This window comes from Hoplias malabaricus, chromosome Y, assembly GCF_029633855.1.
Source record: "Hoplias malabaricus isolate fHopMal1 chromosome Y, fHopMal1.hap1, whole genome shotgun sequence".
In the NCBI taxonomy this organism is placed as follows: domain Eukaryota; kingdom Metazoa; phylum Chordata; class Actinopteri; order Characiformes; family Erythrinidae; genus Hoplias; species Hoplias malabaricus.
The window spans coordinates 7,210,974-7,231,993 of record NC_089820.1 but is presented as its reverse complement, the minus strand read 5'-3'; the positions used below and the strand labels follow the sequence as shown (position 1 = coordinate 7,231,993).

Here is a 21,020-nt window from a genome sequence, read left to right as displayed (position 1 = left end):
TTACTCTCTGTCCAGCACAGGATTTTGCCCCTAGCCACAGTCAGGTGTTTCTCTTGAAGCCTGCTTTTTGGTCTTGATTCTGAAATCTTCACAGAGCTCCACTCACTCTACTTGCACACGTAGCTATGCCCACTTCCTGCAAACAGTCCTGTCGCATCTGCTCAGAACTCTGCCCATTAACAGCACACAGAGCACACAGCCCATCCACTAACAGCACACAGCCCTGCTCACTAACTCCACACAAACCGTATATCTTGGTTTTAAAAGTGTAGGAAATTTGAAGCAGACCTCACACTGATAAGTAATGTTATTAATTTCATAGAGCTGCTTCCTACTTCCATCAGATTTTTTTCTGTCTCCGGCTTAAGTGATTTCTTTTTTCACTGTGTACTTTTGTCATGAGTATCTCCCCTCGTTTTACTCCTCTTAAAAAATTCTCCTCCCGCTGCTCTTCTCTTGCTCCATAACAGCATCTCTCTCAGTGCACATCACTTCTTAAAGCCTGGGTGCCATGGCAACGGGGCGGACTCACATGTAGAACTGGGCTCTGGGCCAGAGATGGGCCCGATATTTTATGAGACCGCATGCAGCTTGTTCTCTGATGCACAATTACACACACATCTCCAACGCTGAGTCATTTTGGAACAGAGTGCTAGATGAAGAGGGTATGTCAGAGTGTAAATATGAGGATCATTTTTCTCTCTTGCACTCTGTGTGTGTGTGTGTGTCTATGTGTAGTTTGGTGTGATCTGAATTTACTGCACAGGATTCTGAGATCAGGCATGATTTATTATCCTGTAAAAAGAGTTAAGTACAAGTTTTTCATTTGGGGATTGATGTGTGCAAGTTTGTGAGAACCAGAACATGCAATCAACTGAAATTTGGAAAAAAAAAATATCTGCAGATGTCTGTTGAAATCTAAAATCCAATGTTATAAAAAGAATAGGGGCCTATATATTTGATACTTTGAATGCAGAATGAAATATATTTAGTTTCAGTATAATTTGTCTTTGTCATTCGTATCTCCACAATTTCAGTGTAAGTGAATGTATAAAAAAATTGTTACTTAGCTGGTGTAAAAAAAAAATGGAGATACATGGTTTTGCTACAAGGATTAGCATTAGGTTTTCTTATTTTCTGACTGTGACAAATGAACAGGATGTACTTAATGTCTCTTTTGACTGAAGGTTTGATAAATTCAGACTTTTTGCATCATATAACAATCTACCAACAATCTGTTATTCTGTTCATTTTATTTGTGATACTCCATTGCAGTTTTAGGGAAGTTGAATTGACCTCGGGCGGCACGGTGGCGCAGCAGGTAGTGTCGCAGTCACACAGCTCCAGGGGCCTGGAGGTTGTGGGTTCGATTCCCGCTCCGGGTGACTGTCTGTGAGGAGTTGGTGTGTTCTCCCCGTGTCCGTGTGGGTTTCCTCCGGGTGCTCCGGTTTCCTCCCACAGTCCAAAAACACACGTTGGTAGGTGGATTGGCGACTTAAAAGTGTCCGTAGGTGTGAGTGAATGTGTGTGTGTCTGTGTTGCCCTGTGAAGGACTGGCGCCCCCTCCAGGGTGTATTCCTGCCTTGCGCCCAATGATTCCAGGTAGGCTCTGGACCCACCGTGACCCTGAATTGGATAAGCGGTTACAGATAATGAATGAATGAATGAATGAATTGACCTCTAATTTCAGTAGATTTAATGCAATGTTCATAATGTAAACAACTTGGACTTCTGTAGAGTGTGTTAGTGTATTTCTGTAACGTCATATATTTTTTTATTCTTGTACTTGTGAGTTTAGATCCAAAAAAGACATTCCAGCAGCAGTATGGATGAGCGTCCGTCTCCGTCTCCATCTGCGAGGGACTACGTGGAATCACTTCATCAGAACTCCAGAGCCACGCTGCTCTTTGGCAAAAACAATGTCCTTGTGCAGCCGGTAAAAGCCATCCATCAACAAGACACTGTTTTATCAACAAAATAAACACAATTGTATGGAGATGCTTTGAAATTTGTTCTAAAAATAGTCAGTAAATGTCTTTCAGTTTTGGTTGAAACAATTTGGGGTTCACTGTCATGTTCGCACAATATTATTTAGTCATGTTTTTGTTGCACCGTGTAAAGTGGACTGGTGCCAGAAGGTAACTACACCATTTATGGTTGAACATAAAATTTTATTAAGAATCTTGGATGTCAGAATTTATTTTGTGTGTTTGTGGTTTATAACTTTGGGTTTTGTCCAGATTGTCTACGAAGCAAATTGTCCAGTTATCTTTTGATTCCTCATTCTGAGGCCCATTGCCACAGAATGTAATCATAAAATGCTTTCATACATCCTGTAACACCAGCCTTTTGAATACAGAAATATAGAATGCTTAGAATTTACTGCGGAAAGCAGAACATATCTCTTTTAGATTTCCCACCATCACAGGCACACAAAATCATTCAAATTGAATCAGTATAACCACAAAACATCTGTCAGCCATGCTCTATTCCTCTCCCTCCCACTGTAGAATTAATAATGGAGGAGTGAACAGGATAGTAAATGAGCGTCTTTCAGTGCATCTCTGCTATACAGATGATGAATAATGAATAGAGAGAACAGCTGCATCATTTATCTAGTGTTAACCTTAGAAACAAACCAAAAGTCAGGGTTATGCAATGTGTTGTGTGGCCTATATGTATTGGTTGCATACTTTTCTGTATTTTTTTTTGTTTTATATTCAATGCTCATTTCAACACCTTCAGAAAGCTATTGGCAATGTTTCATTTTGTTATTTTTTTCCAGAGGGATGACATGGAGGCAATCCCAGGATATCTCTCTCTGCACCAAACGGCTGAGGCCATGACCCTTAAGTGGACACCCAATCAGCTGATGAATGGTACTATGGGAGACCTGGACTATGAGAAAAGGTTGTAAACGTTTACTATTTTTTCTCTAAAATTTTTCCATGATGGATGTTAACAATTTATGCATGACTCCTTAAATTGACTAAATCTGCTCCCAGATTTGTCTCTATTGATTAAAATAAAAAGAGTAAGCATGTGGAATTAAAGTTGATTCAAATTGCTGTCATGTTTTTGCTTGTTCAAGACGGCTGTGTGTGTCATAACATTAAGAAACATTTGAGTTTGTCTTTCTTAGACCATTAAATAATGAATTTTCAAAATTATATATTGACCCAGAAGCATACATTTCTGTTTTTTACCTTGGAATTAAAGGTTAAAGAGTTTTATTTCTGATTCATAGATGTTTTAGTTCTGGTTTGTTGTTGATTTTTCTGCCTGAACTGCAATGTGTTAGTAAATAGTTTATGAAAGATGACGTGTTTGTATCTTTCTGTTTGATCTAAAAAACCTGAGGCAGATAGTGGAATGCTATGAGATTCTGATAAATTATTCAGTCAAGTTGGTTTGGTGCAGAACTCGGATTCTTCACATAGTGCTCACACTCTCCTTGTGGAAATTGCAAGAAAGTCATACACTGTTGATAATAAGATCTAGTTTCTGGTGCTAGATAATATTGGTGTTATTGTAATGTAATCTTGTCTAACATTGATGTTTCTTGCTGCAGTGTGTATTGGGACTACGCCATGACGATCCGCCTGGCGGAGATTGTATATTTGCACTGTCATCAGCAGGGTAAGCTACACCACAAACCTGTCCGCTCATTTTCAAAATTTTCCTCTAGTAGGTATCTATATGTTTTATGCAGAATCTAAAATGGCACAGAAAATAGTAATGTAGAGAGTTTGCTACAGTAATTTATTTATTTTTTTTGGGATTATTATTTGGCAGGAATAATTTTAGCTTGATGTCAAAAACTGATGTCAAGTTTGTCAACAGCCGATCAGAGCTAGCAGTATGTTTATGTCAGCGCCAGACAATATTATCTCAGTTACAGGCATGTTCCTGTTGTAGAATTTGTTAAAAAAATTATAATAATTGTAAGTATTCATTCATTCATTGTCTGAAACAGCTTATCCAGTTCAGGGTTGTGATGGGCCCGGAGCCTACCCGGAATCACTGGGCGCAAGGTGGGAACACACTGGAGGGGGTGCCATGTATGTAATTTACATAATGCTTCATAGGGTCTCATTAAAATTCGTTTGTGTTTTAAAAAAAAAAAAAAAAAAAAAAAAAAGGGCAAAGCGGAAATGAGGAAAAACAAGCCGAGACCAGCCCCAAGAAATACTCTGGTGCCCAGAAGGACAAAATCAAGGACCAAAAAGAGAGACACGGAGCAAGAATGCTGTTTATATGAACACAAAATAGAAGAAAACGCTCTGCTGAAGGAAAACATGGCCGTTTCTTCAAATGTTGGAGAATGTTTGAATTTTACAATTTAACATGAGAGCATGTAACATGTAGGGTCACTGTCAGGGTCTTGGGGTTGCGTGTTTGAGCCCCACTCTGGGTGACTGTCTGGGAGGAGTTTGGTGTTTTTCTCACCATGTCTGCGTGGGTGTCCTTTGGGTGCACCATTTTTTCCCATAGTCCAATATAGGCACAATATAAGTGTCCATAGGTGAATGTGTGTGTGTTATCCTGTGATAAACTGGTGCCCCCTCCAGGGGGTAATCCCACCTTGCAGGAAGGCTCTGGATCCACTGTGACCCTGAACGGGATAAGTGATTAACAATGAATGAATGAATTTTACATTACCAATGTATGTAGACACATACTGATTCAGTGTTTCTTATAAAATGAAGTATATTATTAGTTTGTCCCACCTGCATTAATGCTTTTACTCATCTGGATATCTTTAGACTGGTTGTTGGAACATTGTTGTGAAGGTTTGATGCCACTCAGCCACAGACATTAGTGATATCAGACACTTACTGATGTTGGAAGATTGGCATGAACACTCAGCACAACTCCACTGTTCCAGAACCCAGTGCTGGAGGCTTTAGAGACCTCTAGCTGACATTTGCCGTTTAAGCATGATTCTCTTCTTCAATTATTAATTCTGCATCCTAAGGCATATTATTAAATTGTATGCATTTCTATAGCAATTATGCTTCTAATTGATTCTTTTAGAGGTACCCACACATTTAACATATATGTGTGAAATCCTAGTGTGGAAAATACATAAAACCCTGAAGAAATTTTGTTCTGAAGTGTTTTAAAGGGATTCATATGGAACCTGGAGGAGCAGGAGATTTATGAATTAATCTGTGCTCAGCTGTAATGAAAGCCCTGGAGTCTCTCTCACATTCACAGCTTTAAATCCTCAATTATCACTTCCCCTGCTGCCTCTGAGCAGCTATCGCAGCCTTACTGCTGCATTTACAGCATTTAAAGCTACTTTTCTAGCAATTGGAGAAATATTTGGACAGTTAAAGCAACATTAATAGCATTGTGAAAGGCAAGGTTTTAGGTTTAATTTGCTTAGTGATAATACGCTGCACATCTGTGGAGCAGTTATATATATTTTACAGGTTTGTTCTTTTTTGTGTTTACAACTAATCTTCTATTTTAAAAAAATATATGATTGTGACATTACAAAAGTTACTCCATATCACAAAACTCCATATCCCATTTAGATTATTTACCCTGAGGAACTAATAGCATATTTTAAAAATAGAACTGTGTTATAATATTATGTAAAAGTGTTATTTCAGAATAAAGCATGACAAAAACAATCCATGATATAATTTAGTAGGACATATATCTGTATATTGATTGGGGGGCTGTGGTTTCAGAGGCAGAGTATGATAATGAAGAAGAGCAGTGAAAAATGAAGTTTAGCTCAATATCATTTCGACTCAGTTAGACTTCCAGGGATTAATCTGATTTTTGAGGATGATTCATTTATAAATCTGTTATTGAGTTTGATTCTGCTCATCTCCTGAGTTGTAACAGATCTTCATTGACACTGATGATGTGTTCAAGCAAAAAGATTCATATTTTTTTTTCACAGTACCAATTTACAAATTTGCAAGAGCATAATTCTCATATCACATCAGCTGCCAGTTTTATTATTACAAAATTTAAGCTAACAGAACGCAGCTTTTATTTTGTCTGTAGATAGGTTTGACCAATCAGAATCAACTAAACAATGTGCTGTGACCTCAAAACCACAGTCCAAAAAAACCTTAAATCTTAGAGGATCTTATGTACCACCAAAATGTAGCAAACATTGCTGATAAAATTATTATTATTATTTATTTTAATTTTTGTTATATATCTATTTTTTTTTTTTCAGTAAAATCACATGACTCACATAAGATGAAAAATCTAATTATCTTATAATCCTTGAACAAACTAGTTAATGCTCCATAGATTAGGTCCTTCTCTTGGAGGTGGCCATATTTAATATAGCTTTAGTACAGAATCTCTGATGCATCCAAGCCATTAGGTGTCAGTATAACTGTTTTGTAACGTAAAGAAGAAATCACTGGTCAAAATGACAGATTGCTTCTTTAGGTCAAAATAAGACGTTTCCCCCAAATCTTTTAGCCGTGCTATGTTATGTGTGTGTGAGCCTCATGTTAATTTGTGTTTCAGTGGACAGTGGAGGGACAGTGGTGCTGGTCAGTCAGGATGGTATCCAGAGGCCTCCGTTGCGTTTTCCTCGCGGTGGTCACCTCCTCCAGTTTCTCTCCTGTTTGGAGAACGGCCTTCTGCCTCATGGTCAGCTAGACCCTCCACTGTGGTCACAGAGAGGAAAGGTCAGTGGTGGTGGCTAATTACAGTGTATAGACACATACTCAGAAGGATTTATTATTTTCTGTGAATTTTACCCAAGACTCTACTGAGGTAATATTCAAAACAAATAAATATTGACAGATTACACGGATTGCTTCCAACATGAACTATATTGCCAAAGGCTTGTGACACCTGTTTACTGAACTTTGTAAGGGTAAGAATGTTTGTTCCTTCCGGGGACATAGTTCTACTCTTCTGGAAAGACTTTATGTAAGAGTTGTGACTGAAATGGCTCCCTTATCCCTCATTAGTATTTTGATATACAGTACAGTGAGGCCTTATTTAGTTCACTGAATAGTACTAAGAATACAAGCAAATTTGGACACTTCCACTGTCCGTTGTAGTGATTGCATTGTGGGAGATTGTAGTGTCCTCAAAATCACGCTCATTTGACACTCTGTAGTACCTTAAAACATAAATAGAGAGTCATTTCCGACAGCCAAGATGTTGGAGATTGATGAGATACTGAGCTAGAAGCTATTCAGGATTCTACTTATTCCCCAAAGGACCTGGATAGTGCGGCATATCATCAGAGAAAGCAGTTCCACTGCTCAAAAGCCTGATACTGGTGAGGTTTATACCACTCTGACTGACACTTGTCCTTGAGTATGATGATTTTAGTCTCAAGAATAGCTCCATTGGAGCATCCTGTTTAGTTTCATGGTTTTCTACAGAGATTTTACACACTGTGTCTAAAGTGTGTGGTGCACTTTAAAGTAGCGGAATTCATTAAACGTCTTCAAATTTCTATTTTTATTGTATGCTTACCACCTGCCTTGATTTTTACAGAAAGCTGAGAACTTGCCTTTGAGCTCTTGGTATTTGATTAAAGCTTCAACAACTGTGTATTGTATAATTAAATTATTCGCTTTCCCTTTCCGCCCACATTTGCATTTGAAGATTACCAAATTGCAGCAAGGTAATGAATTCCATCGCTTTTGAATATGCCCTCAGGTGTCAGAGTAATGGGGTCATTAGATGTTTTTGGGTCATTAGCCGTCCTCCGAGCTCTAAATTACGCTGCGGAACACTGTTCTGGTGACACCAGTCTTCAGTTCTGAGCTGTTTTTTTTTCTAAGCTGATATACTGAGTGGGTGTGTTCTCTAACAGGGAAAAGTGTTTCCGAAGTTGAGGAAGAGGGGCCCTCTCGGTTCCACAGATTCAATCTCAGACAAAGAAGAGGACGAGGCCACAGATTATGTCTTCCGCATCGTCTTCCCCAACAGCCAGTCTGAGTTTGGTAAGCCTGAAGATTTAATGAATGCACGCTGTCCCTATTCTTTTGAATACAAGTATTCATTAGTGGTGCTCAAAAATGAATGTTCAATCCCAAAACATGGACAACATTTAGGAAAGCTTTGGCAAAAAAAAAAATAATAAAAATAAAAAAATCTGTAATACATTCTTGCCTAAGCTTCTTATTTGAATTTTTCATTCCATCTTAAAAGGTACATCGATTACATTCTAACACCCAACATACAAGTTGACTATTAGCTTGTTTTTTTATTCATTTTCTGTTTATGCTTATTTACTTAAACATCCTACCAATTCACCTATTTATTTTAAAGACATGTAATTTTAAGTCATCATTATTGATGTATCGATTCCAGTGACTGTGACCCAGTCCTCCACTATTTTGGGGGGCCCTACCTTTCTGTCACGTTCAGTTTCTCTCTTCCCTGCCACCGGGAGGCAGCAGAGGCATCAGACTGTAGTGATGCCCAAACGCTGTAGCAGCTGCAACAACAATCCGCAGTCGCCCAGTGGGTCACCGGCTGAGTCACCATCCTCACCCTCCTCACCATCCTTACCCCACTGTAATTTCTTCATCCCAAAATTCTTTTGTTGACTAACTCTTGCTTCTGCTGGCAGTTCTTTCCTTTAGAGTTTTGCTTCAAGCAATTGGGTGCCTCGTGAATTTCACTGATACTGTCTTGAGGCTTGTTAATCCCGGTCTACTGGACAAACGTCTGCAAGGATTTAATGTTAGTTATACTGAGCTAACTTGAATAACTTTAAGGAAAAATCAGGCATATTCTAATCCATGTTACTTAACAGACTTTATACTGATACCTAGGGTCCTGAATGAATCAAACAAGACTGTACTAAACCTGTTTTAATCATGGCAACATTCATGTGGGGCATAAACTGGTATATTGAAAGGGTGGTACAGGCTATTGAACAATATATGTATGATACTGTCATACATAAGGATAAGGTTGGGTCTCAAAAACTTGTAGCTGTTGTCTAACCTAACTTTTGGCACAGTACATATGTTGCTAGCATACTGCATGTTATATTTTTGTGCAGACGTTTGTTTACTTTGCAAACATCACTAATTATTATTTAATCAACCGCAGATTACCTGGATCACCCCAATCATTTCCTCCAATCATCTCTTTGACTTTATTTATCTGTCAAAATAATCTGCTTTGACCAAGTTTGTGTTTTGTCTTCTCATGCTTTGCCAATGTTGACTTAATGTTGAGTGTGGATGATAAGTATAATCCACCAACAATATTTTATTCTACAAATTACAGCTACTCCAGAGTTGATGGAGCAGGGATCGAACATCTGGCACCCAAGGAAGTCATCCTGTTCATCCTGTTCCCAGAGCAGCTTCTCTGACGGAGTGCCCCCTAATGGCTGCAACCATGAGAGGTCAGTAGTTTTAACAGTAAACTATAGAAGGATTAAAGATATACTGACATTAAAATGTTTGACTATGCCAGTTTGAATATTGCAGCAGTCTAGCGTCTAAGCTTCTTAATGGTATAATTAATTTGCCGTATAGGTTAATACATCTATAAGGCATATAAAAATAAACATATAAACAAATAAACTATTGTCAGGTCAAGAAGGCTTTCTCCTTTAAAGCCAAACTTAGCTTTGTCTTTGCCTCATTAAAAATCACATCTTCTATAAAAAAAATTAATAACTAAAAATTTAACAGACACAGGTTTCAGGTTAAAAGAGAACAGGTTCCATTCTTTATTTAAACAGGTTAAGGCATAGCTACATTATCCTGGGTAAGTCTAGAAAGAGATACCGAAAGCATTCATGAAAGCAGGTTAAGGTCTATACATAGAACATACAAAAAAGCATTTGTGAAGCTCTCATTTTTGTAGAGTATTCAGGGGTGATAAGAATATCACCCCACCTTTTTCACACAATCAGTAGGCTGAGCTGGATCCCACTACAACCAAAAGGCACCTTATTCCCCGTGTACATTTAAGAGCTTCCACTTCAGCTCTTCAGACATTGTTTACTAGACACTATTATTTTCAAGAGAAATTATGTGTATTTTTTAGAAAAGTTTCTTAACTATACTCAATGTCATTTTACTCTTTCCCATACTCATTTTCCTTCCCATTAATTATATTTCTGTTCTTCACACCCTCACAGCCTTTGGCAATCTCTTGACTAACACCTGGCTTCTCCCAGTCCTCCCAAATACTCATAATATCATTAACAATGGTTTTGTTATTTTCCAGCCAACATTTACCAAATAATCTCAGCCTTCAGGTCTCAGGCCTTGTGCTGGTCCTTTCTAAGAGTTGACCTGTCTGCAAATAAGGCAAATTGATAATAAGTTTTTGTAATAGTCTTTGTTCACGTAAAGAGTGTGTGTGTAATGTTTGCCAGAATTGTGCTGAACTACAATGGGCTTCTTCAGTGTCATGGATAAGCTTTCTCAGGCCTCACAGAGCACACAGGCCAAACTCAGAGAGAACCAGCTTCACGATTCCATCATTATTAATTATAGTATTTTAACATTAAACATCATTATTCTTTTAATTAATGTAATTCCATATTCAATAATTAAGTAAATGTTTTAGCAATTTAGACCCGTCACTATCTATAAAAATTGAGACTCCGGCAATGTGGGGAAAAACATTTAAAATATGGTAATTTAACTCTAGCTTGAATAACTTGTGATGATTATGATTTTTTTTTTCAGTGTTAAAATATTATAAAAATGAAATTGCCATTGCTTGTTTTTTTTTCAGAGCTCCTCTGAAGCTCCTCTGTGACAACATGAAGTATCAGATTATCTCCAGAGCCTTCTATGGCTGTGAGTATTATGCACATTGCTAAATTAAAATTACAAACTCTGTGAACTAAGTAGTACAGACTTCCAAACACTAATAGGAGCAGTAAGTCATTTTCTCCAGTGTGGTCTGGATATATCAAATTCTATTGATTATGCTTATATGGAACATGTCATAGACCAACTCTGTGCATTATATACTGGTTAATTTCTTCTGTTTTACTGGTAAATGCCTTGTTTATAAAATATGCTACTTAAATATTCCTGCTTTTTCAAATGATAATATTAATATGACTACGTTCTTAATAGTTTCTTCTTATTTGTTTGTATGTGCTGGTGTGTGTTTTTTGTTTAGGGCTGGCATACTGCCGTCACCTGTCCACTGTCCGTATCCACCTGTCCGCTCTGGTTAATCACACCATCGTGGAGCCTGATGTACCTGGTGATGCGTACAGTGGTCTGACTGCAGATGTGTGGCACCGCTTCCTGCAGGACAGTAAGGTATGTACACAAAGCTTATAATAGTCCAGGACATTATTAATATTTTCTTGACTGATTTCCATTAAATCCTCACTGTAATTTCCTAACATGGAGTCTAAAGCCATTTCAGAAGAGTAGAAGCTGTCAAATTCCTGATAAATAGCCTTAATTTGTAGAAGAAATGCTGGATGAACAAGTGTCCATGAACATGCAACAGTGAAGTGTAGCTTTACAGATCACTTTATCCAAGACTTTTGGACAGTAATTTTGACTGACACTCTCACACATACACACACATTGTCAAACAAGGCTTTCATACTGATCTGTTTATCAGTGTAGACGTTGATCCTTCACTCCAGACCTCTAGGGACTGTGCCTCTCATGAATAATCATCCTCCTCTAAACACATTTCAGAGATTAGTCACAAACACACGCACACACACACAATATGTGTGGATGACTAATGCTGTGCCGCTGGGGCTGAAAGTGCCGTCTGATCAGAGAACACGTCATTTCTAAAGTGTTTCAAACAAAAGCCAAATGAAGAGCCTCTTCCACCCCATGCTTCATCTGTAATCTTTTTGTTTTGCTCCACAAAAAGCTTTTTATTCCATTATTACTGCTTTTCCTTGAGATTTGCTGTGTCATTCTGATAGCCGAGTGTTTGAGTGATGAGCCAAGAACACCTGCAAAAAAAAAGTCTTGCTAATGCCAATACTAAAGCCAAACACTAAAGCCAATACTAACCCTTATGAAAAATAGTATATATTAAATTTAACTTAATATAATTGAAAATACTTATTAGTAGTGATTTAGTACATATTAATGGTTTCAGAATAACATAAGTACACTTCTTTTCCACAATTTCTTTTCCGATTTCACTTCTTTTCCGATTCAAGGTTTCTAATTCACCAAAACTAGAGGGAGGATAATTATGATTTAATTATGTGTGTAACATAAAATAAAATAAATACTTTTTTTTGCACAACTCAGCATGCTTGAAGGAGAACACAAACTGTCCTTTCTGCCACATCAGATCTGTACACTTGGAGACAAACCAAAGATGAATTAGTATTGCTAGGCCAGATATGGTCTCAGTAACCAAGTACAACTTGGTGACCACTTGGTGACACTTGGTTCAACCTACAGCCTGCTTGTTCAACTTAGCTCCTAACGAGAGTTCGCTCCTTCTAAATCCCACTGCAAAATCCTCCACCATCTGCTCTTTAAAAGTAGAATCCCTAATTAACAGAATTAGTTTCATTAGTTTAATCAGTTTCTTGTATCCACTTCAAATTAGGGCTGTGCTATATCATATCATTTGTATTCTGACTTGTTTACGTAATGACATCATGCAGTTACCTATAGTACAGCCTACATTCTTTACATCAGTCGTTTAGGCACAGTGAAGTATGGTGGAAAGTGGCTCTGAGGTGGAGGAATTTGCTCCAATAAAAGGGGAGTGACTTCAGTCTTGTGGAGCTGGTTTGGTTACAAAATAACTGATGTACAATAAATTGTGGTATTGTGTAAAAATATATTTTATTTAATATAATTAATACTGGGCGGCACGGTGGCACAGCAGGTAGTGTCGCAGTCCCGCTCCAGGCGACTGTCTTTGTGTTCTTCCCGTGTCTGCGTTGGTTTCCTCCGGGTGCTCCAGTTTCCTCCCACAGTCCAAAAACACACGTTGGTAGGTGGATTGGCGACTCAAATGTGTCTGTAGGTGTGAATGTGTGTGTGTGTCTGTGTTGCCCTGTGAAGCACTGGCGCCCCCTCCAGGGTGTATTCCCGCCTTGCGCCCAATGATTACAGGTAGGACCCACCGCGACCCTGAACTGGATAAGCGGTTACAGATAATGGATGGATGAATTAATGAATAATTAATAGTAATATAGTGTTTATTTTGGTGCAATAGTTAATAAAAGTTTATTTTCAGTGTTTTGTTCATATCGCCAAAAATATTGTTATCTAAAAATACATTGAAATATTGTGATATTATTTTAGTGCAGTATCGCTCACCCCTACTTCTGATACAAGACTAACTCTGTAATATTTTCCAAAATTTAATCCCAAACTATCTCTTGGTTTTTGTCACGGATCACGGGGCGGACTGACGAAAGCGGACGCACTTGCTAAAACACGATGATTTTATTATAACAAAAGATCTAACAAAACAAAGACAAGCTATAAAGAAAACAACAAGACGAGGATATTAAACTGGGGACAGGAAAAACACAGAAAGACAAAACTATGAAACAAACATGACCTGACTAGACAAAACAAAGGTGAAACAACGACAAAAGGAAAGGAAATGAAACGACGACGGGGAAAACTACGGAGACAGACAGATAACATGACCGACTTGACTAAGGAGAAATGTTCGACAAACAGGAGCGACACAAGGGAACTTAAATACAAGACACAAACAAAACACACCTGGACAGATAACGAGGAGGACGGGTTAACAAATGACAGACGAGGAGGCGGAACAAAGGCGGAGACTAGAACATAAACAAACATAGCCATGTGCTAAAAGAGCACATGACCGGGGAAAACAGACATGACGAGACGAGGGCGTGACAGTTTTCTAGAAATATTTTGGTATTACAAGACAAAAACTCCCAAAGTATCAGTATCAAAGTATCAATCTGAGGCAGTTCTGTCAATTTTAAATGAAATCGGGTTTAATTGACCAGTCGGTCTCTATTATCCTACCCTCTGCTCCACTGCAGGCTTATGATGAGAAAGAGCTGCTGAGGCTGGTGTACTTTGGAGGAGTAGAGTCTTCTCTAAGAAAGGAAGTCTGGCCTTTCCTCCTGGGACACTACCATTTTGGGATGTCTGAGAGTGAGAGAAAAGAGGTCAGTGTTTGAATAAATTTGTTTATCCAAATACAAAATTATAAGTGCTGAAACTGAAATATTAAATTAAAGGTTTAAATGTAGTTAACACAGATACATTTTACACTGCAGGTGGATGACCATGTTCGGGCGAGCTACGAACAGACAATGAGCGAATGGTTGGGCTGTGAAGCCATTGTCCGACAAAAAGAGAAAGAACAGCACGCTGTGGCCCTGGCCAAATGCTCATCGGGGGCCAGTATAGATAGCAGCAGCCAGAGAATGCTGCACCGGGACTCCACCATAAGCAATGAGGTACTCAGCCTCATCTACTGCAGTCATAATTACTCAGCGGGCAGATATCAAGAATTAATGGACCGTGTTGAAAGAAGATGGCTGCTGAAATGCTTGACTTGAGCGAGTCATTTAACTCCCAGCAGCTATAAAGTGCTGTGAAACATACTGTGCTGATATATTTCCAGCACTTTGAGCACAATTAAATGTAATCATTATATAGATCGCACTGTTCATTCTTTACACTGATGATTCTTTCTCAGCTTATGCTCAAATCTTTGAACTAAGTATTGCCTTCCATTCTCTGTTGCAGATCTCCTCTTTTTTCTGATAATGATTATTCTAATGAGGCCTGTGTCTGTTTATTCTTCTGTCCTCAGTCTTCTCAGAGCTGTAGTTCTGACAGGCAGAGAGATGCTCGGCTACAGAGTGACTCCAGTAGCAGCACACAGGTAAAATATGTACCATGACCATATACTAGACACACACAGGCTGATATTGTACATCTCATATGTGCAAAAATGTTATTTTGAATATTGTCCAGACTGTTAGGCCAATGTTGTGGCTGTAGGTTTTCATTCCAACAAAGAGAGATCCCGCCTCATCAATAATTTTGATACTAAGACCAATTTTAATCAGATATTCCCTGGGTAAAGAAAAACCTGTGGTCACAACTGGCCTTTCTGAATATTATTAGCTGTACCTGATTCAGAAGATTTTGCATGAACTGAATGTGTACAATTGTAATAGTGCTACTTCTGAACAGTCACTCCCTACCCCCCACACTGTCCCTACTAGCTCTTCACTTCCCTAAGCCCCTTCCCCTGGAGTAGTCGTCTTCCCTTTGGCCTCTTCTTCCAGGTGTTCGAGTCTGTTGAAGAGGTTGAGCAGATTGAGACAGAGCCCAAAAGCGAAGAGACCAAAAAGGTCCACAAAATCTCCAATGGAGCACCAAATAATGGCAGTGCTTCACCAGACTCTGGACACCCATCTTCCAGGAACTTCTCTGTGACCTCAGGGCACTCGGATTCTCTCAGCATGGAAGACAGCGGGGCACAGGAATTGAGTGCCAAAGCTTCCAGCCAACCACAGCCAGCCCCAGCTTCAAGCCCAACTGTAGCAATGGATGGTGATCCAGGGAGCCAAAATATTGGAGCCAAAGGGTCTGAAGTTGATGAGGCTGTGCAGCAATATTCGGGCTTGGAGGGGACAGAGAAAACTGATGACTCTTTGAAGGACAAAGAGGAGAAAATGCCAAGTTCAGCTGAAAAAGTAGACAATGGAATGGAAGATGTCAGTTCTCTAGACAAATTATCAGTAGCTGACACCACAGAAACAAAAGCAGAGGCAGCAACAAAAGCACATATTGAAACAGAAAAGAGAGAGAGTTCCGAAGTTGTCAGTGGACCAGTTGCATCAGACATTAAGATGCTTGAGGGATCAAAAGTATCAGGGACTATCAAGATGCGTCCAGAACAAATTTCTGTGACCCTAAAAGATATTACATCAAAAACAACGCTAGCCTCAAAAGCAGAGATGACCAGACAAGATCAAATGGGTGCGAGACCAAAAACAGAAGGAACTCGACAAGCAGGGAAAGAGGAGCTAAAGGAGGAGGCCATTCACAAGAAAACTGTGATGAAGAGTGCCCCTGTGGTGGAGGAAATTGTGGTACCAGTTGTGTTTGAAGCTTTCAGTACATGTAAAATGAGTGAAACGCCATCAGACGAGTCGCCCTCAGCCATCGAAATGGAGGAGATTCCCTCAGCTAGGGTTGCTACAGCCTGGGACAGACAGTCTCACCCCAGTGGCAAAGCTGCCACAGTACCTGTGTTGGATTACCGACCGAATGAAGGCAGCTCTAAAGACAGCCCTGAAGGCACAGAGTCAGGTCTGTCAGACGAGCCTCAGATGGAGAGCCTCTACCCCCAGTTTGATGCACTAACTGTGACTGGTGACAAAAATGGAGCCACATCACCTGTCTCCTCCATAGGCACCACTTATTCGGTATGCATAGAAACAAAAATTGTTCTCAGAGTCACAACTAGATTTATTGCTTAATTAAGGTAGCACTTAGCAGTAGGAATTTGACTTGGTATTTTAGTGTTGCTTCACCACTAGATGTATTTAGTTTACATATAGGCTTCAAGTTTTTAAATAACATTCACATACATTCATACATCCTCTCACTTTTGACCATTGTCATTTAATTCCACAAAAAAAATAATAATAAAAATGAAGTAGTTTGGAAATTCATTCATTTCGTTAATAATGAGTTCCATAAAGAAAAAAAGTGCTTTAAAAGTATGTGAATCAATCTGTTCTTGGGGATAATTTTGTATCCAAAAGTAGGTGTGTTTTGGTTTAGATGATTTTAAGATGGTGATTTCAGTCTTAAGGAACGTGAACGTAGTGTATTAATACATTTAGGGATTTTTTTAATTAAATGACAATTGTCACTTTTAATATTACTCAACAGTTACCATAAAATGACATAAAATGTCAGAGAATATTTGAATTTTTAGTAAAATTATGTTACACCATAACACTTTAAAAACATGTTTGTACACCTTATAATTCAAGTATTACTCTATGAGTAGGTTAGAAGAGACTAAAACATAAAAGTAATAGTAAATCATAAAATGTATTTTAATTAGTGTTTTGTTCTTTTAAAAAAATATTCCATTGGCTTTTGCAGCAGGAGCTTTTGGACATGTACACTCTGAACCTGCACCGTATCGAAAAGGATGTACAGAGGTGTGACAGGAACTACTGGTACTTCACCCCTGCAAACCTGGAGAAGCTCCGCAACATCATGTGCAGGTGGGTTGTGAAGTTCAGTTCAATTAACGCAGAGTTATTTGTTTTGTTTTTAGTGAAAATTATTTATTTCAGCTTCTCAACTGTCTCCATTGTGGAATCAGTTGAGAACAGATGAACAAATGAGATGCATTTGACCAGCTACAGATGAGCCTAAATCAGCATGCTCAGTGCAAAGCTCTGAGGCCTGCAATTCTGCAATTCGTCTCCTGCCGGTAAATCTGAGAATAGGAGGAATGAGTCAGAACTAGTCATCAAATATAAGTACCTGACCTTACTAATCAGTACCTGACCTCACTCTTGTGTGTGGATACAATCAACTCCTTACAGCAGTGGTGAAGCCTTCCCAGATCAGCATAATTAAGTTAAGGACAGAAACTGGAGTCAATGATGATACATATTCCAAGAGCATTTTTTGTTCTTGTTTTTGTTCATTCAGATTCTTATCAAAAGAATGGGACTCCACGTGATACTATCAAATCATTTTACACCACATTAATCTTCTCGGTGAGCAGCTGCTCTCTGATTAAACTCCTGATTAAAGTGTCACTGTTAGCCTGCTTATTTAATCAAACTTGCACCATTAAGTCTGAATCATTCTGGTCCTCCAGACTTCCTTATGATCAAAAATAGACAAATTTGCATCGGCTTGCAACGAAAACACTGTATGACCAGAGGTTTATATATACCTCTTTTAATGAGTGGTTTACACTGGTTTAAGGTGAACCTTTTGATGGCACAGCTAGTATAGTCTCTGTAGAAAAGTGCTGAATAATACAATGGACACTAGAAGCCACGCATAAGTCTAAAATCACCATGTCCAGTTTTGGTGTAGAAAGACCCCCCTAGCCAGGTTATTAGTGCGTATCTAATGAAATCCTAACCACAGTGCAGCAAAGGGAGATAAATTTATTATTTATACCTTTCATTTTAAAAGAAAGAGTATGTCTGCAAGCTTTTGTCCAGTTTTTGCTAATATTATCAAACAAGAAGTGTTTTTAAGTTCTAGATTGTATTTGATTTGGTCAAAATTTTGAAATATAATTATGTAATTAAAAATTATATTGGCCAGCTCACTTGCAGTGCCATCATAGCTTCCCAGGTGTGATCTGGGCTAGATACTTCCTAGGAAGATAAGATGGCACTGCAAGGGAGCTGGCCAACATAAGTTTTAATTGCAAAACATCAACTTTTGTCTTGTAAGTAGCTCTGTGTCTGTCCACAGCTACGTCTGGCAGCATCTGGAGATTGGTTACGTCCAGGGCATGTGTGACCTCCTGGCCCCTCTTCTCGTCATTCTAGATGATGGTGAGTCCCTCCACTTTGGACCTGACTATAGTGTGAGGCTTTTAATTGACACAATTTATTTATTTATGACATAGTTATTCGTATGTGATTGTTACAGATGTATGAAAAATATGGTCAAATACTTTGCTGATTTTTCATAAATTTAATTGCAAATGTTAGCTTTAAGTTTGCTGTCCTGCTCATATCTCGTCTGAGTAATCCATTAATTGGAATTTTCCAAAACATCTCTCCATCAAAGTAGCTTTTCTCAATTCTTGCCACTTTGAAGATACATGGGTCCCATTCACATGGATCCAGACTTTTTTAAAAACTAAGTTTTTGCCTGTGCTTTGGCGTCTTGTCCATGCGAAAACAGCATTGTAGGTCACAGAAAACTGAGGTTTTAAGAAACGCTCTCTAATCTCTAATCCACTTTGAAGATTTTTGAAAATGCCGCTGTCGGTGGTCTTGTGTTTATGAGACAAATAGAGCATTTTGGATCTGTAATGTCAAACAATGTGCCTGTCTCTGGCTGAAATTCAAAAAGCTCCCCATTACGTATATAGTGAATAACATAAATCATAAAACTACAATGTATACATGCAGTTAGCACAAGAATTTAGATTCCTATATATGAATAAATATCAATACTGTTGTATTAGAAATACATAATGCACTATTAAAATCTAGATTAATTTATTTTACGAGTTGCATACTGTGCTACAGAGAGTATGGAGTGATTTGTGAATAAACCTCTGTGCTTCTCTCGTGCTTCATGGTGTTTTGATGTGTCCCTTGAGTGCCAAGATAATGCAACTGTTTTTGTATTTGCTTGGACAGGGATATTTTCCGAAATGGTGTGAGAAAAATGAATGTCTGAATCTGTGTGAACAGGCCAAAATTAGTCTTTAAACTGGAAAAGCTCATTTTAAGGCTACTGCAGTTCAACTGTAAGAAACATAGGCATGTGTAGTTCTAATACATATAGGTAAAAAAGTGACACAAATTTAGTCATAAATACATTTAAAACATTTTTCAAAGCTTCCCAAATTGTTACTGGTTTGTAAAGAAATTATATTGATCCTAGGTTTTCTTTTATATACTCAACATTTCTCTTATTATGTGTGGTTTAGAGGCTCTGGCGTTTAGTTGTTTCTCTGAGCTGATGAATAGGATGAACCAGAACTTTCCACATGGAGGAGCGATGGACACTCACTTTGCAAACATGAGATCCCTCATCCAGGTAGATGATTATTTGATACATATACTATATTATTAGAGATAAAAATGTGTTAAATCAATAAAGCAACATGAATACTATATTTATGACATCATTGCATGAACTGAGTTTTATGGAATTAAGATGCTTGGCCTCAAAAATCACTATGATTTTAAATGTATTCTCATCACTTCGAATTTGAATAAAAATTAAATGCCTTTGATTTTGGTGTCTCCTTTTTATCTGTTCCCCTTTCTGTAGATCCTGGACTCTGAACTCTTTGAGTTGATGCATCAGAACGGAGACTACACACACTTCTATTTCTGCTACCGCTGGTTTCTTCTGGATTTTAAGCGAGGTAAATGCAGAAAAATGAGACATGAATAAAGTATACATGTGATTAGTAGTTTTAATTGAGCTGAGCTTATAGCAATAGTCAGGACAGGCACGGGTCAAACACATGTTTGTTATATATGTCACAGGGACAACCATAATAAAGAAACAAAGGAAACAGAGATAACAGAGACTTTAGGAAACAGTGTCCATGTTTTTTTTTTTTGTTGTCTACATGACAACACTGAAACCAGAGATGAAATATATCTTCACCCTGAGTTTTCCAAAAGGTGTGTTTTCAGTGATCTAAAAACCAGTAGAATCGGCTATGCTTTAAAATTTGTTTACATGTTTGAATTAGGCTTAAAAAGCAAAGCTAATGAGCCTGTGACTGACTTCTGCTGAGAACTATTGAAATGGGACAGAGCCGGGCCTGAGAACAGTTTTGAACTAATCCCTGGATGGGTCAGTCCAGCTTCCCAGGAGGAAGAAAACATGAAAAATACAGTGACCAACCCTTGGATTGTTTTCTTCATGTCATGAAACAGACATTAACCTTATGCTGACATCTACTGGCCTTGATTTGCCTGTGATGTCTTTACTAAACCTGGTGTGAAACAGCCGCCTTCATGTAGGTGACCCACTCTGTCTCTATCTACCAAAGATGGGTTATTGAGATGAAATAACATCTTGACTCATTTCTTGATTCGAATCTTACTTAAAAAAAATAAAATAAATAATATTCACATCTAGGGCGGCATGGTGGCGCAGCAGGTAGTGTCGCAGTCACACAGCTCCAGGGACCTGGAGGTTGTGGGTTCGAGTCCCGCTCCGGGTGACTGTCTGTGAGGAGTTTGGTGTGTTCTCCCTGTGTCTGCGTGGGTTTCCTCCGGGTCCAAAAACACATGTTTGTAGGTGGATTGGCGACTCAAAAGTGTCCGTGTGTGTGTGTTGCCCTGTGAAGGACTGGTGCCTCCTCCAGGG

The 21,020-nt window shown here is 38.6% G+C and overlaps 1 protein-coding gene across 3 annotated transcripts in view; it reads left to right on the top strand.

Moving 5' to 3' along the window:
• LOC136678289 (small G protein signaling modulator 1-like) overlaps nucleotides 1-21,020 on the top strand; it is a 60,102-nt gene that overhangs the window by 33,384 nt on the left and 5,698 nt on the right. For 2 of the 3 annotated variants that reach the window (XM_066656286.1, XM_066656288.1), the window contains 16 exons: nucleotides 1,799-1,936; nucleotides 2,786-2,910; nucleotides 3,572-3,639; nucleotides 6,508-6,671; nucleotides 7,820-7,949; nucleotides 9,250-9,370; nucleotides 10,720-10,784; nucleotides 11,116-11,261; nucleotides 13,976-14,104; nucleotides 14,216-14,398; nucleotides 14,758-14,829; nucleotides 15,176-16,384; nucleotides 17,076-17,200; nucleotides 18,423-18,505; nucleotides 19,618-19,727; nucleotides 19,965-20,061. In XM_066656286.1, coding sequence (XP_066512383.1) covers nucleotides 1,799-1,936; nucleotides 2,786-2,910; nucleotides 3,572-3,639; nucleotides 6,508-6,671; nucleotides 7,820-7,949; nucleotides 9,250-9,370; nucleotides 10,720-10,784; nucleotides 11,116-11,261; nucleotides 13,976-14,104; nucleotides 14,216-14,398; nucleotides 14,758-14,829; nucleotides 15,176-16,384; nucleotides 17,076-17,200; nucleotides 18,423-18,505; nucleotides 19,618-19,727; nucleotides 19,965-20,061 — 2,965 coding nt within the window. The remainder of the gene's footprint in view (nucleotides 1-1,798; nucleotides 1,937-2,785; nucleotides 2,911-3,571; nucleotides 3,640-6,507; nucleotides 6,672-7,819; nucleotides 7,950-9,249; nucleotides 9,371-10,719; nucleotides 10,785-11,115; nucleotides 11,262-13,975; nucleotides 14,105-14,215; nucleotides 14,399-14,757; nucleotides 14,830-15,175; nucleotides 16,385-17,075; nucleotides 17,201-18,422; nucleotides 18,506-19,617; nucleotides 19,728-19,964; nucleotides 20,062-21,020) is intronic. The other variant, XM_066656287.1, reaches the window with a different exon arrangement.